Here is a 16,663-nt window from a genome sequence, read left to right as displayed (position 1 = left end):
AAAAGGAAGAAAAAAAGAGAAGAAAAAGAAATAAAAAGAAAGAAAGGGGAAAAAAGGGTGGGGGAAGCAATCAGAAATCAAAAAGCAAAAAGAAAGAAAGAAAGAAAGGAAAGAAAGAAAGAAAGAAAGAAAGAAAGAAAGAAAGAAAGAAAGAAAGAAAGAAAGAAAAAAAAAGAAACACAGGGGAGTATCTTCTGATTCTGTATACTTTAAGTCCTTGACTTCCCCTGGAACTTGTCCGTCTAGCTGGTCTTCTGGGGGAGGGGCCTGTTGTGCTGATTTTCAGGTGTTAGCACTTGGGGGAGCTGCTCTGCCCCTGCCTGGTGCAGGGCTCGGTGGGGGTTGTTTACCCCGTGAGACCGCAGGAGGAACAGCCCCAGTGGCAGCGGCCAGCTCTGGAAACCTGGAGTCAGCCCCTGCAGTAACTCCGGAGCGCTCATGTGCAGGGCCTGGAGGCTCCGGGGCGGGGCCGCTGAGCTGCTCAGCTCGGGGCAGGAGCGTCCTCGCTGTCCTGGGCCCTCCCCGCCTCTGCCTGTCCCGGGGGAGGTCGGATCCTGGGCTGTGTCCCGGCGCCCTGTGCTCCGGGGCCTGCGCTGTTGGATTCGCGCTCCCGCCCCGCAGCCCCCTCCGCGGAGCCGCTGCCCGAGCCCCTCCGAGCTGCTCCGGGTCCCGCCGTGCGCGCTGCAGCCCTTAGGGAGCTCGGCGCACTCTCCCGGGGCGCAGGTGTCTGTTAGTGTCCCCGGGAGCCCAAGGGCATCCCCGCCCTCCTGGGTCCTGCTCCACCTCCCTGCGAGCCCCTTTCTGCCCGGGAAGGTCGGTGCAGCTCCTGCGTCTCCGGGACGGGGCTCTCCTGTCCTGGGGACACTCGTCCCGGCCTCAGCCCGGCTCCTCGCGGGGCCCCTCCCCCTTGGAGGCCTTTTGTTTCTTTATTTCTTTTTCCCCGTCTTCCTACCTTGAATGAAGCGCGAACTCTTCTCCCTGTAGCATTCCCGCTGTTGCCTCTTTAAATCTCAGGCCGAATTCATAGATTTTCAGGATGAGTTGAAGGTTATCTAGGTAATTTGGTGGGGACAGGTGACTTGGGGACCCTACTCTTCCGCCATCTTGCCCCTCCTCCTAATTTTTCCATTTCTTAAAACAACAATTTCCTTTTAAAATAAATGCACTTAAATAAAAAAAGTTGCTGTATGAGCATAGGTAATATAACAAATACTGGGGAAATATTATGTAAAAGATGGATGGTAGGAGAAACACTCCTCTAAAATACTCTGAATGTTTTTCTCCACTTCAGTATCCATTCTCCTATCTAGAAATGCAACGTTCTATCTTGGGAGACTGAAGAAAGGTAGGATATCTGCTGGTCGTCGTTTTTTCATTGGCTTGTTCTGTTTCTCACAACCACCTTGTAAAGTAGGAAGCATCATTCTGTTTCATAGTGGGGCGGGGGAGGGGAAGAGATTTTGGGAAGTTACTTGCTCAAGGTCATACCATGTTGGTACAGCCAGTGTTTATATTGGAGAGTAGGGTCTCTGTGAAGAATATAGTAGTGACACAATATCATCCATTACTGGCTTGAGATCAAGTTTCAAGGAAGTCACTGTAGGAGAGTTCTGGAAGTTAAGCCTTGATACCTTTAGCCCTTTAAACAGAACCCAGATGAGGCAAAAGCTGTCTTTTTTTCCTAGGGGGGGATGTCATTTGCCTTCTGGAAAGTTTTGCTCATATTTTGGTCTGAGTGCAGGCAGAAGGTTTTTAATCAATGTCCAAAGGGAGAAGGAATGAAGGGAGACATAAGGACCAAAAGGAGGAGGGAAAACGGATCGTTCTGAGAGGTTTGATTCCTTGGGAGCCCCATCCTTTCCTGGTTGTGTAGGGTGTCTATTTTGGGGAGATTGAGATATTTTAGGCATCTTGCTAAGGTTTAAAATGGGTTGTTTAAAGCACCTCAATCTTGGCAGACAGATGGAAACAATTAACACCATATCTTAAGAATCTCATACTTGGAAACTTCTCAGCAGCTCTGATGCTTAAAATCCCTCTGAGTGATTATAACAGAGATAGAAAGAGAAGGGAAATAAGATGCATTCATCACTTTTTACATACCTAGCCCTTTAACATAATCTGCTAACAGTTACATGAGGTAGCTGCTATGATTAACCCTGTTTCCCAGATGACAAGACTAAGGCATAGAGACATTAAGAATATATATACTTGTGCCCAAGCTCACACAGCCAGGGAGTTGAGGAGCTGGAGATTCAACCTCCCAGGGCTGATACCTTTTTTGGCCAACAGGTAGAGTATTGAATGAAAAATGGCAGGTGGTAGGTTGAACAATGCTTCCCTGCCAAGCCCCTCAAAAGATTCTGATCTGTGGAATCCATGAATACTATCTTAAATGGCAAGACTGCAGATATGGTTAAGTTAAGGGGTCTTGAGATGGGGAGATTGTCCTGGATTATCTAGGTAGGCTCTAGATGCCATCGCAAGTATCCTTGTAAGAGGCAGATAGAGGGAGATTTAAAATAGAAGGGGAGAAGATGATGAGACCATGGATGCAGACATTGGGATGATATGGCCACAAGCCAAGAAATGCTGGCAGCCACCAGAAACTGAAAGAGACAAGGAGCAGATCCTCCCTTAGAGCTTCTAGGAGTGTGGCCCTGCCTGCAGCCCGATTTTAGCCCTGTAAAACTGATGTCTCTGAGATAACAAATTTCTCTTGCTTCAAGCCACCAAGCTTGTGGTAATTTGTTCAAGCAGCCATAGGAGACTAACACAGGGCCCGAGCTAGAATCCCGAGGGACAGTATTCCAGGGACGATGAGAGGAAGAAGAATCCTGAACAGTCAGGGGAAATGAATGTGAAGCAACAGGAGTGGTTCCAAGGAAAGAGTGGTCGCCCACTGGCCTGTCCTCACGAGACCAGAGGCAGTGTGCCTTGTCCCCTGAACTTCCCCCGCTTCCGTGCTTATGCCTCCTATTCCTGGGCAGTGGTACCTTGAACTCCTAAGCTGAGAGGGGCCTTTGAGGTCCTTCAAATCCATTACATAGCCAGCAAGTAGGTAAGGATTAGCAGGAATGTGCAGTTCTTCAGCACTTTACAAATGCTATCAAGTATCATGGCAACAAGGGCACATGGCTTGCCCTCAGATAGGGGGGCTTGATCCACCAGCTGGTACTTGGTGACCATCACTCAGTAGCAGCCCAGATGACCTGGACACAGTTCTTCCTGAGGTGGGCAGGACGGAGATGTGAGGCTTGCCCTTGATCAAAACCCTCCCTACTAACAGCACTGGTGAGGTGTTAAATGAGACAATGAGTTAGGTGGCTGGCCCTCAGGCTCTGTTACTTCTGTCTCTGCTCTAGTCAATAGCAGCATAACTGCGTCCGAAAGGGTCCTGCTGAGCCTTGCACTACTGTAGGCTAGTTGGCAGGCCGAGTTTCCTATGTGTCTAAGCAAATGTGCAAATTCGTTTCCTTAGCCTGAAAGGTGAGGTGGAGGGGCATCTGGCCGGCTCTGCAACTCCCCCTTCACACCTCTGTGCCCACTTGCTCCCCTTCCTCATCATGCTCCTGCCCAGCTTGCTTCTCTCTCTGTTCTTGGAATCTGTCGAGCCCTGATATTCCGTGCCTGTTGTTCTCTCTGCCCGGAAAGATTTTTCTGCAGCTGGCACCTTCTCAGCCTTTCAGGCCTCAGCTTTAGGGAACGTTCCCTGACCGCTCCAGCTCAAGTGAATCCCCTTGTCTACTTGTTCTTCATAGTCTCTCTCTCTGTGGTTTTATTTTGTTTATCTATTTTCCTGCTCAGTATCTGTCCCCCTCTGCCTGTCCCCACTAGAATGTAAGACCTGCAAGGGGAGGATGTTATATTTTCACCTTTCTATTTGTAGCTTAAAATATACTAACTGCTTGGTAGGTATTTGTTAAATAAAGGGATGGCGGAGGCATGGATGTCGAGGGCATGGGCAGAGCAGACAGGACGGGCTGCTGGAAGCCAGAGGCCACTAGAGGAGAGTCCCGGGAGACAGGATGCACCATAGCATGGGAACTTATGGAAGGGGGTCTGAAGACACTCCTGAGAGGCAAGAGGCCTCAGATGGAGGAGACTGGAGTTAGCAGATGACCACAGGAGCCTTCAGTGAATATAGTCAATATGAAGGACTTGGCCCACAGAGGGGAGCCTGGAAGTGAATGAGACGTGAAGGTCTAACAACAGAGCTGCCCCCCAAAAGAATACCCGTGGCTGACACTTTGCCTGAGCTTCCTTACTGGCAGGAAGCCAGGGTTTATCTGTGTGATGGGATCTCTCTGTTCTTTAGATAGTTAATGGTTTTCCTTTAGTTCATGGTACAGCAGACTGTGTAAAAACACTTGAAAGCAAGCCCAGAGGCACCGCAGCATGCTGCTGGCGACAGCCTCATAGGCTTGGACTGATATACACGAAGTACTGGGAACAGTACTCGGCAGACAGCAAGTGCAATGGAGTGGCTCCTTTTATTGTCAGTATCAATTGGCTCTGAAATGGAATTGGCAATATTACAGAGATTGGGATGTTAACACAAGTTTGGGCTGCTCATTGAGGGCTGGTAGACTGGAATGGAGGCACTGAAGTTACTCCCTATCAGAGTGAGGGAGTATGGTCAGGGTTGCCAAGGAAATCCAGAGCCACTAATGGTTCCCAAGTGTTGGCACTCCCTCCAGGCATCACCTTACCCCTGTGGACAGAATGGAATATTCACCTGTGACACTGGGGTCAGACAGAGTTCGTATAGAGAAGTGGAATGTAGATATTTCTTTCTACAGTGGGATCATGCGTGTACATTTGGAATAAGTGGGACGGGGACAGTTTTTTTTTTTTTAAGAATTTATGTATTTATTTGACAGAGAGAGAGTGCACAAGCAGGGGGAGCAGCAGGGAGAGGAAGAAGCGCACTCTGCTGAGCAGGGAGCCCAATGTGAGCTTGATCCCAGGACCCTGGGGTCATGACCTGAGCCCAAGGCAGATGCTTGACCAACTGAGCCACCCACCTCTGTTTTGTTTTGTTTTAATGGAGAGGATGATGACCAGTTTTCTAGTATTATCTCCTGTGTTTGGGGTTGCCTTTGATGTGGAAGCTGTAATCCTGACACTTCCAGCAATGAGAATGGCAACTTAAGCCTCAAGGAACTCTTAACCCTAACCAAGAGTGGTGTTTGGCCAACCTGATCAGTTATGTGCTCTCCTAGATGTTGGATGTTCCCTTACATGGAAAGAATGATTGAGCCTTTCAGCTGGTTAGCATTTGTTGACAGGATTTCAGGATAATTCTCTCCAGACAAATGTAACATCACTGATGAAAATTTTTGGATTTATATTTTGAGAAAAGAGGTGGAAATGGAGTGCTTTTTTGGGGATTTGCCTAAAAATATTTTCATCAGGGCAATGCTCAAAATTGTTTTAAACTTTTATTGTAAAAGAACAGACACAGAGAGCCATTACAACAAATCTGTAGTCTAATGGATCATTCTTTTTTTTTTTTTTTTTTTTATGATAGTCACAGAGAGAGAGAGAGAGAGAGAGGCAGAGACACAGGCAGAGGGAGAAGCAGACTCCATGCACCGGGAGCCCGACGTGGGACTCGATCCCGGGTCTCCAGGATCGCGCCCTGGGCCAAAGGCAGACGCTAAACCGCTGCGCCACCCAGGGATCCCCTAATGGATCATTCTTAGACGAACACCTTTGTAACCATCGCTGAGGCTAAGAAATAAAACTTTGTCACCCATTCGAGAAACCCCTCAAAATTCTCCATCTCAATCACAGTCCCCTTATTCTCCTAAAGGTAACCATTATCCAGACTTTTATAGTCAGAATGTCCTTTTGTTTCTTTATATTTTTATCCCTCATATGTGCATTCCTATTATTCCTACTATACTATGTTTAGTTTTACATATTTTAAATCGATTTGGTATGTCCTTTAATTGTAGGTTCCTCTTCATCTCTTTTTTCTCTTAAAAATTATTGATATATAATTCACATACCTTTTTAATGTGTATCATTCAGAAGTTTTTGGTATATTCACAAAGTCATGTAACCAACACAACTAATTCCAGAATATTATCATCGTGCCCTTAAGAAATCTATACCCTCCTTCCCCAATTCCCTGCCAACCACTAATCTCCTTTCTGTTTCTATTGATTTGCCCGTTCTGGATATTTCATGTGAAGAAAATCATATGATATATGACCTTTAGTGACTGGCTTCCTTTACTTAGCATATTGTTTTCAAGCAGTGATGGTTTCATGGATATATACTTAACTCCAGATTCATCAAGTTGTATACATTAGATATGTACCGCTTTTTGTATGTCAATTATGCCTTGATAAAAGGGTTTAAGAGAAAAGATTCACCCATCTTGCAGCATGTAGCAGTACTTTGTTCCTTTTAGGCAAAATAATATTCCATCATATGTGTATACCATTTTGTGTATTCATTCATTAGTTAAATGTTTGTGTTGTTTCCACTTTTTGAATATTACCATGGATGCAGCTATGAATATTTGTGCACAAGTTTTGGTGAGACATGTTTTCATTTGTCTTGGGTATATACCTAGGAGTGGAATTGCTGAGTCCTATGGTAGCTGTAATTGATTCTTTTAAGAAGAGTTTATTATTTTACATTCCCACCAGCAATATATGAGGACTCCGACTTCTCTGCATGTTTGTCAACACTTATTCATCTTTTTGGTTATAGCCTTCCTTATACATCTGAAATGGTATCACATTGTGGTTTTGGTTTGCATTTACCTAATGGCTAATTATGTTGAGCATCTTTTCATGTGCTCATGTGCTTTTCACGTGCTTATTGGTTATTTGTACATCTTTGGGAAAATATCAATTCATAGTCTTTGCCCATTAAAAAAAAAGGTTGACCATACATTACAGTTTACCTGTGACACTCTCAGTTTTGCCTATTGTAATTATTTTTTACTGTACTTTAAACTTATTTATTATTGAATTAGAGTTGACATTTCTGGCCATTTTAAAACTGGGTTGTCTTTATACACTGATTGTGGGAGTTCTTTATATAGAGGTGATCCCTGACTTGTAATGCTTTGAGTTATAGGGTTTTTTTTAAGTTTTTATTTATTTATTTGACAGAGAGAGAGAGAGAGAGAGCACAAGTAAGCAGAGCAGCAGGCAGATGGAGAGGGAGAAGCAGGCTCCCCCCTGAGCAGAGAGCCCAACGAGGGGCTCAATTCTAAGACCCTTGGATCACCATTTGAGCTGAAGGCAGATGCTTAACTGTCTGAGCCACTCAGGTGCCCTCAATTATAGCTTTTTGACTTTATGATGAAGCAAAAGCCACACATGTTCAGTAAAAACCATACTTCAGATTTTGAATTTTGATCTTTTTCTGAGGTAGTGATATGCACTATGATCCTCTCATGACACTGGGCAGTTGCAATGAGCCTCAGCTCCCAGTCAGGCACATGGTCACAAGAGTAAATAACTGATCCACTTATAACCATTATGTTTATCACTTTTAGAACACTATTCAATAAATTACATGAGATAATCAACATATTATTATAAAGTTGGTTTTTGTTAGATGATTTTGCCCAACTATAGGCTAATCTAAGTGCTCTGAGCACATGTAAGGTAAGGTATGATGTTGGTGTCAAATCTAAGAACTCTTTGCCTAGTCCTAAATCTTGAATATTTTCTCTCATGTGTTGTTTAAAAAAAAAAAAAGTAAAGTTTTGTGTTCTACATTACAGCTATGATTCATTTTGAGTTAATTTTTAAAAAAAGATATGAGGGTTTTTTTTTCCATGATAGATCCAGCACTATTTGTTGAAAAGGCTGTCCCTTCCTTCATTGAGTTATTATGTTGAAATGATGGTCTTGACTAGCCACAGCACACCTGCCAAAAATACTTTTTTTTTTTTTTTTCTAAAATACTTTCAATGCAATCTTTTCCTAGTCATAAAGTGACTTCCTGAGGCCAGAGGAGGTTGAACTTCCAGGCATACACAGGGAGCTGAGCAGCTGGTGAGTGGAGTGCTTGGATTAGCTGTGTTGGATGGAGGGATGAGGGTCCCCTAATGTGCTCTCCACCCTGCTCCCCACACAGCACTCCCGCCCTCCCTGAGGCTATAGAAGAGATAAACAACAACGTAAATGGATTAGGAAAAGCCTGCCTGGCCTCTTCCTGCTGCCATCCCACCTGGGGCTGGAGATTAGTGGGTGGCAGCTTTGTCAGGGGAACAGACATTTAAATGTCAGCTTTGACTTAAAGGAGCCCATCTAAGAAAAGACGGAGAGGACCAGCTTTCTTTATCCCTTCTCTGGCAAACTCAGTCCCGTGCTTTCTTGTGACCTGTACCTTTTCAAAACACAGGGCTCGCTATCCCAGCTAGTGATTTTCAGTCTTCATGCAGGTGTTGGGGATCGTTAGAGACAGGGCTGCTGCTGGCACCAAATTCAACTCTGCATGTGGCAGAAGAAAAGACATGAATCATGCATCGGAGATTAAAAAAAAATGCTGTTAACCTACTTTCCCAGACAGAGAGGAGAGCAGGCTAAAGATGCTCCTGGGCATGGGTTTCTCTTTTACAGCCCTTGCTCCACTGAGGGAGGTACCATCTTGCTGGTTCATTTCTTTGCTCATTTATTCACTTAAGCCTTCATTTGGGAGTTTATTTGCTAATTCACTGAATCAGCTGGCCAGCCTAGCCAGCCCCCTAGTAAGCATTTCTGTAGCTTCTCTTGTGTACTCTGCCCCAGGGATGCAGGAGATGCAAATATGGTGCTGTGTGCTTCAAAGGGCCTGCACTGTGCCGGGTTGCAGTGGTGAGTGCAGGCCGAGGTTTGCTTGTGGACGTTGTGAGGACTGTGCCATGTACATGTCTTTGCAGGCATGAGCCTGGCCTCTGTGGTCCTGGCCAGTGCCCTTCAGGTCAGAGGTGAAGCTCTGTTGGAGGAGGAAATCTGGTCCCTCTTGTCCCTAGCTGTTGAGCGGCTCCTGGAAGACCTTCGTGAAGGTACGAGAGTGTGTTTGGGGCAGTTGAATCACAGGGAGTTGAGTGCAAAGCTTCCCAGACATGCTACTGGCTGCTGCTTCTCAGATCTGTGATCAGTCCAAACCATCAGATCAAGTGGGCAAATGACATCTACCCGTGGAACCACACAAGGAAGTCAGGCCTGTCTCTTGGACTCACTGCATGCAGCAGCGTTGAAAGAAAGGCCTTGCTTCTAGGGAGACAGTGGTCACAGCTCTCTGAGCCTCTCCCTGCCCCTGGACAGTCTGAGCATAAGGAGACAGGAGGCAGGGGGCAGCTACCTGGACAGCTGACAGCCCCAGACTGTCCCCTGCCAGGTGGCACATCACCTTGTGTCCCATCAGGGGACAGAACCTACAACTAGGTAGTCTAAAGAGGAGAGGGAGGTTAATACAAACAATGATTAAATTCCAACAGTAGAGTAGTTGTAAGATACAAGACAATTCCACATGGCCCCCAGGGCTCTCTCTTGGTGATTTAGCTAATGGCTAATTATGAAGGGAAGCCCCTTCCCAGCTTGGGGTTCAGATCTGGGGTTGCTGTGCCTGGAGCCCACCAGGACAGCGACCTCCGCGGCTGTGCCCAGCCAGAAGTGGCCAGCAGTCCCCGGACAAGCGAGGCACAGGAACTGCCAACAGGGGCGAGGGGGACCCCCTGGGTGGAGATGGGCACCCGGCAGCCACAGCCCCGGGAGCCAGTGCGGGCAGGAGACCTGGAGCCCACGGCGTCTGTGTAGACGGAGGAAACATTGGTCGGGCGCGTGGTGTGTCGGCCCGCGACTCGCGACTCGGGAACAGCCCCCCCAACCCACCCGCCTCCCACAGTGTCCTTCCAGCGCCCTCTACTGAGAAAGCTGCCGTCGCATCACTGTAAGGGACACGGTCAGGTGAATTTGGACCTGCGAGACATTTCGTTGGTAACTGGAACAAAGCGGGTGCCCCCTCAGAGGTCAGCTCTGAAGTCACTGTGCCTGGGGCCGCAGGCCCGCCTGGAGGCTCCCGCACGAGGGGCCACGTGAGCAGAGGGCCGGGGCCCAGTGTGCCGAGGCAAAGGACACTGAGCAACTGCACCCTCGGTTTCATCTTCCCTGAGGTTTTTCCCTCCCTCTTTCCTGCCCTGGGGCGGGAGCTGATGCATAGCTAGCTACAGTACACCCAGAGGACCAGCCGCCTTGGTCTTAGGCTTGGCGCCAAAGAACTCCTACCTGGGCTTATTTCCAAGTGGACCTCACCTCTCTTTACCTCTTACCTTGAGACTCAGAGCACTGAGGGATTTGGATGCAGGTTCTAGTTTCCTGGTGGACTGCAGCCACACTTGGTAGCTCGTGCCCCTGTGCATGCATGTATCAAGGCTGAATTTATTACACTTGATGTTTTCCTGGGTCTTATTCTTTTTTTTTTTAATTTTTATTTATTTATGATAGTCACACACACACAGAGAGAGAGAGGCAGAGACACAGGCAGAGGGAGAAGCAGGCTCCATGCACTGGGAGCCCGACGTGGGATTCAATCCCAGGTCTCCAGGATCGCGCCCTGGGCCAAAGGCAGGCGCCAAACCGCTGCGCCACCCAGGGATCCCCTGGGTCTTATTCTTAGTCTGTCCCAGGGGCACCTGTTGGTTACAGATCCACAACTGGCCCTCCAGACAGTGGTCCCATCTCTAAACTCCCATCCTGGCCTTGGTTTCAGATTCCTTGGACTATGTGATCTGCCCCTGGTCAGCCCTGCTATCCGCAGCTGGAAGTCTTTCTTTCCAGGACCATGTTTCTCACATAGAGGCGGCTCCTTTCAAGGCCCCTGAACTGCTCCAGGGACAGAGTGGTGATGAACAGCCTGATGCATCTCAGGTAAGGTGTGTGGCAGCTCTGCAGCACCTCTGGGCCTGTCCCAGGGAAAGACCTGGTCCTAGGACCTTGGACCTGTCCTGGAGGTGGCATCCCCAACTCCCACCCAGCTTACCCCCAAGAAATACTGATGCAGAACGGGTTTAAAAAATGTTATTCCCAGGCTTTCTTTCTTTTCTTTTCTTTTCTTTTTTTTTTTTTTTTTAGCTCTTAGATGAGGATAGGTCAACTTCTCTGAGCTCCAATTTCTACATCAGTAAAATGAGGTTGATTTGACTGAATCCATCAGCTTATTATAAATCTCTAAAAAGAAGCATTGGGAAAGTTGTGGGTAAAAAAAAAGGAAAAGTTGTGGATAAACAGTCTGGGACATTGGTACCCATGGCAGCGTGTAGCAAAACCCTCAAAAGTCCTCAAATAGGAATGTATCCTAAGGCATGAGTAAAGATTGAGTTAGCTGCACTATGTTTATTGTTGTATTGTTGACATTACTGACAAATTGGAAAAAAACTATATGTCCAGTAAATAAGACAGCATTAAAGTGAAACTGTAAGGGCTTATGGAATGGCTTGTAAAGAACTTAAATATATACATTTACAATGTGACCCTAGTTGAATAAACACACACACAAACATACACATACGGAGACAGTCAGAGATGAGAGAGTGTGTGTGTTCTAAAAATATATATACCAAGGTGTCTGCAGTGGTTATTCTGGATGGCAACATCAGTGGTGATTTTAGGTTTTCCATGGACATGTTTCACTTCTGAATAGCAAAAAGTTTAGTAAATATTATTTTTCATTTTAAAAAGAAAAAATTCTAAGGAGAGAGCAGTGTAAAGCAGACATACCACACTCAGGGCATAGCGGGCACTTCATCAGCAAGTTCTGCTTCTTCCTCCCTGTCCTTTCTTGAGAAGAGTGCAGCTTAGAAGTCCTGCCTTTCTCAGGAGGCATCGGTAGCCTCTGGGGTTGGTTTGTCTGCACCCACATGTCTCCAAGTCAGACCCCAACAGTGGGTTGCAGTGACCCTGACTCTGTCACCCCACAGGGAGTCACCCAGCACTGAGGCTCCTACACTCTTGCCCACACTAACAGAATCCCAGGAATGAATCCCTGGATTCCCGTGTTAGATGCAGATGTGGGTGTCTCTCAGTCCCTCTGTTTGGGTCTCTTTGTGGTGCCTCCTTCACCAGCTGAGATGCCACAGCTGGAGCCGTGGGATCTGACTTTCTGAACAACTACTAGAGGGCTTCATGCTGATGTACCCCAAAAGTCCAGAGGTCTTAGCTTCCTGGGGCAGTGAACCCCAGCCAATGGCAAACTGGTATTTAGTAGGCCAAGAGACAGGGTCACCTGGCCAGTGTCTCTCTTACAGCATCCCTACTACTCAGTTCTATTGATCACTCTTCTCTACCATCTGCCAGAGGCTCCTCTGCATCCAACTTGTCTTGGGTGCTGTGGCAGGTGAGGTGAGCAATCAGGAAAGTGGTCTCAGCAAAAGCTGTGCTCACAATCCTCCCCAACTCTGGGCTCCATTCTGAGCTTTGGATGATACCCTGACTCCTCTCCTTAGGCCAACATCCACCTTTCCCCAGCACTCAGACACACTCACCCCACTACTCGGAGTATTAGTGCCACAGCAGGTGGAAGGTGTGGGCAGGTCTCTAACTCCAGGTCACTCATGCCTCTATCATCCCACCCTGTGCTCATGGCAGGCATCATCAATTGATCACGGTGTTCTTTCCCACTGAGCCAGGAGTTGCCTTCAAAATTGTCACCATCCTTCTCCAGGCAGCATCTACTAATGGGCCGGATTTGGGATTTGGGATGAAGGCTATTGTCATTTTGGCCTTAGGCCTCACCCTAGAATATTTAGACAGAACCCTTGGAATCCAAGTCAGTTACAGAGTATGGTTGGTGCCTCTGGCAGTGCTCAGGACACTGCTCTAGCATCTACTCTCAGGAGCATTTCTCCAGAGATGAGGATGCAATTTGTGGACTTTTCTGCAGGTGTCTAGTCACATTCATCAGATGTCTGGTTGACTAGGTTAGGGGTACAGTTTCGGAGAGAAAATTGGCACATGTGATCCCGGACATATGCCCTTGACCTAGAGATGTAAACAAAACAAAACAAAACAAAACAAAAAACCAAAACCAAACTCACTTGTATTTAACTGAGTGGTTTGCTAAAGTAACCATGCTGTTTTACACACCATGTTTTTTTAACTCACTGCCTCCCTTCTAAAGTTCCAAAAATCATTTCCCTCAAAGATAGATCCTAACTTTAACTGTAGCTTGTCAATTGCAGCAGAAGCTAATAAATTGACTTTTATTGAGAACTTAGCATGACCCAGAGGCAACATAGCCAAGGCCCAGGGCAGGGGCTCTAGTTCAAGTTTAGGCTTTAGATCTTCTTCAGGAAAGTCCCCTAAGTTGCCTTTGCTTTGCTTCCTCTAAGGGATGGAGACAATTAAAACGCTGACCTCCCAGGACTGGGTTGAGGGCTAAATGAGTCGATATAAGTAAAAGACTTAGAGCCCGGTTTGCTGTGAGAATGCTCTGCATTGGATAATCATAACAATAATTATCATTACCATTGCCAGATGTTTTTACTCAATGCTCATGAGTATTCAGGCAGAAAACTCACTTTAAAGGTGAAGAAAGTGAGGCTTGGAGACATCAGATAATGCTCTTCCATTTCACCATGTTGCTTTCTGACAGCACGCAATACTTTTAAATCAGGCCGCCCCAGTGTGTCACATACAGGTGGCTTTGGCTACATGGACCAGAAAGCCTAAAATACAGAGGTTAGAACCACAGATTCAGTCATTATTTGCTTCACAAGAGATCTCGGGGTTGGTTAGCCACTCAGTAAACGTCATCAAGATCTGGGCTATGTATTTCCAGTCCACCCTTCTTAGATGCTGGCTTTTTGCTCTCGTGCCTGTTGCCTCATGGTCTCAAGATGGCAGCTGTGATCCTATCAATAGACAAGGCAAAAGGAGGAAAGAGTGGGAACAGCTAGCTACCTGTGTTCTTATTGTCAGAAAAATAAAAGTTTCCTTAAAAACACTTTAACAGACTTCTGTGTCTTTTGCCAAAGCGAGGTGTCATGGTCCCTGTGGCTTTAATCTGCCAGAGTGGAAGGGAGAAGGGAAAGTTTATGAGAGTCGTAGATGGTTGTTGGGCTAGCCAGCCAACCGGATCTGCCACGGGTAGAACTTGGATGGTGTATTTTTTGCAGGACTATGAAATAACAGAGGTGACTGCAATTTAACCTGGTGCTTTTTGTCTTGGGCAGATGCACGTGTATGCTTTGGGAATGACTCTCTACTGGTCGGCAGGCTTCCATGTCCCACAAAATCAGGTCTGTACATGAGATATGCAAAGTCTCTCCAGGTCATGTTTTTGGATTTCATTCTCAGGTTTTCTTCCCAACAGGGATCATGTCTCTTGAGCTGTGTGCCACCACTCTGTCTTCCTAGGTTCTGGGAAGGCACTGCCAACCCACTACAGAAGTGCTCCTGCTGAGTTCAGAAAGCACCTCAGAATGCTGCTCAGTATGGCAATGCAGCCAGCCACAATCTAGGATTGGCAAGCAGAAGACTTATCTGCTCAGAGGAAGTAGCAAACTAGAGGAGGAGCGAAGATACAGATGTATAAAATAGGCTTTAAAGCAACCCTTCCTGAAGTGAAATGCTTCCCTGGAAAACAGTGCTGTGCTCAATCAATTTGGGAAAATGCTTGCTACAATATCTTCCTCTCAAAGATTTGGCACAGCAGTTTATTAAAGGCTCTGAGAAAGCATAAAGCAAAAAAAAATTCAACTTTATCACAACATTGTATAAACTTTTTGACTACAGAATGTATGTGTTTGTGTGTATGTGTATAAATTTTCGTCTTACACTAAGGATTCCTTAGAAACCAGTGTAACAAAAGCTGGAGAACCCTGCCCTTCCTCCCTCCCTCATCCCTTTCCTACCTTCCTACCTTTCTTCCTTCCTTCCTCCCTCTCACCTTTGCCCTCTCTAATTCAACATCCCAATGTTGTCTGGTGCTTTTTGTTCTTACCTGTCTTTATGTGAGATCTTTCTTAGCTTCCTACTCCCCATGGGGTTAGGTGCCACTTCTTAGCAGGGCATACCTAGAGCCCCAAATTGGGTTCTTAGCCATGGTTCTGATTCCTCTCTAGAGTTCTACCATCATCAGGGCCAGCTTCATGGGTGTGTGGCCCATGTAATTGTACTCAAAAGGACCCATGCTTCATTTAATGCTCTGATGTCACCATTTTGAGATTCTTAAAAATTTTGAACAAGGGGCCCTGCTTCATCATTTTCCCCCTGGTCACTGTCCTGCCCCATCTCATTGTGTCTTTGTCCCTGATTGCATCAATTCTACAATCTCCCTAGCTCCCAAGTCACCTTGTCTCCAGGCCTTTGATTCCCTATGAGGTCTTGTTTTCCCCTTATTCTGTGGCCTTCTATCCTCCCTAATTTCTGAAACTCTTCCCTCATGACCTCTAGAGTTCATAATCCATGATTAGCAAAATCTCCCTTGTCCTCAACCGATTGTATGGCCATTCTTGTTACTTCTTTCCCTACAGGACACCTGGCTCTCCCCCCGAGTTCCCTGAGACCTGGCAGGCTTCCTAAGCAAAGCCTGATTTTTCTCTCACAGCCCTCATTCTCTCACAGGCCTGGAGGTGTGACAGGTGGCATGCAGGTGAGATAGGTGTCTTGCATAGGATTTCATGTCATTGGATTATCTGAACACTGTTGTCTTCTCCAGACCCCCAGGGATCATATTTCGATTATTCTAGATCCTGCTTTACCATCACTCTTCCCAATGTCATCTCAACTATTGGTAATTGCCATATCCACACAGATGATCCTTCCAACACCCAGGTCTCTCAGTCACTTCAACTCCTCCAATAATTTTCCCTCCATTCAACCCAGAGTTATGATTACTCATAACTGCAAAAAAAAAAAAAAAAAAAAAGAAAAGAAAACACACACACACACACACACACACGAACCATAGGTGCATTTTACTGTTTTGTATTTTCGTTTTTAGAGATAGTGTACACCGCAGGTAATGATGAGTATGATGAGTGTTGTGCTATTTGCTTTTGCAGTATAATATATAGTTCTAAATGTTTAAATTACTGTATATGCTATATTCATTATAGGCTAGCATGCTTGTTTTAAAGATTGTCAGTTTATTAAAATCTGAATGTAAGAAAAAAAAAACACGCCACCCTTAGCACATACTGCTGCCTCCATCTGTGGTTCACTCCCGCACTTTTCTCCTGGTCAACTGGTCAACCCCAGTGTGCTTTCTGAGATTTAGTTCCAGTTCTTTCCTCCAGCCCCCCCATGCCCTCCCCAAGCTGGGTTCGATCTTTTCCTCTGTCTGTGCTTCCCAAGACCAAAATCCTTGTCCCTTTAGTTGACCATCTTTCTCATCAGAGTGTGAAGTCCTTGAAAGCAGGGATGGTCTGCCACCATGTAGCTCAAGTAGCTATGGGATCCCGGGCACATCAGAGGCACTCGGATTGGCTGTGTGAGCCCAGGACACAGCATCCCCCTCACACACGGGGATGGGAATTCACAGCTGGTCCTCCACGGTATGAAATGGTAGTGTAACCTTTATCTCAAAAATGACCCACAGTATGTGTGAGTATGAGAAAAAGCCTGATTTGGAATCAATTTGAGGACTTCTCCCTATAAACAATGGCCATTTAGATGCATGAGGGAAGTGCTTAATAAAATATTTT

The 16,663-nt window shown here is 46.2% G+C and overlaps 1 protein-coding gene across 1 annotated transcript in view; it reads left to right on the top strand.

Moving 5' to 3' along the window:
• The window catches only part of FRMPD2 (FERM and PDZ domain containing 2), a 112,682-nt gene that overhangs the window by 21,181 nt on the left and 74,838 nt on the right, over positions 1-16,663 (top strand). The window contains 3 exon segments of the mRNA XM_049103128.1: positions 8,897-9,022; positions 10,729-10,886; positions 14,189-14,254. Coding sequence (XP_048959085.1) covers positions 8,897-9,022; positions 10,729-10,886; positions 14,189-14,254 — 350 coding nt within the window.

This window comes from Canis lupus, chromosome 28 (assembly GCF_003254725.2).
Source record: "Canis lupus dingo isolate Sandy chromosome 28, ASM325472v2, whole genome shotgun sequence".
NCBI lineage: Eukaryota > Metazoa > Chordata > Mammalia > Carnivora > Canidae > Canis > Canis lupus.
This window is presented reverse-complemented; position numbering and strand designations above follow the sequence as displayed.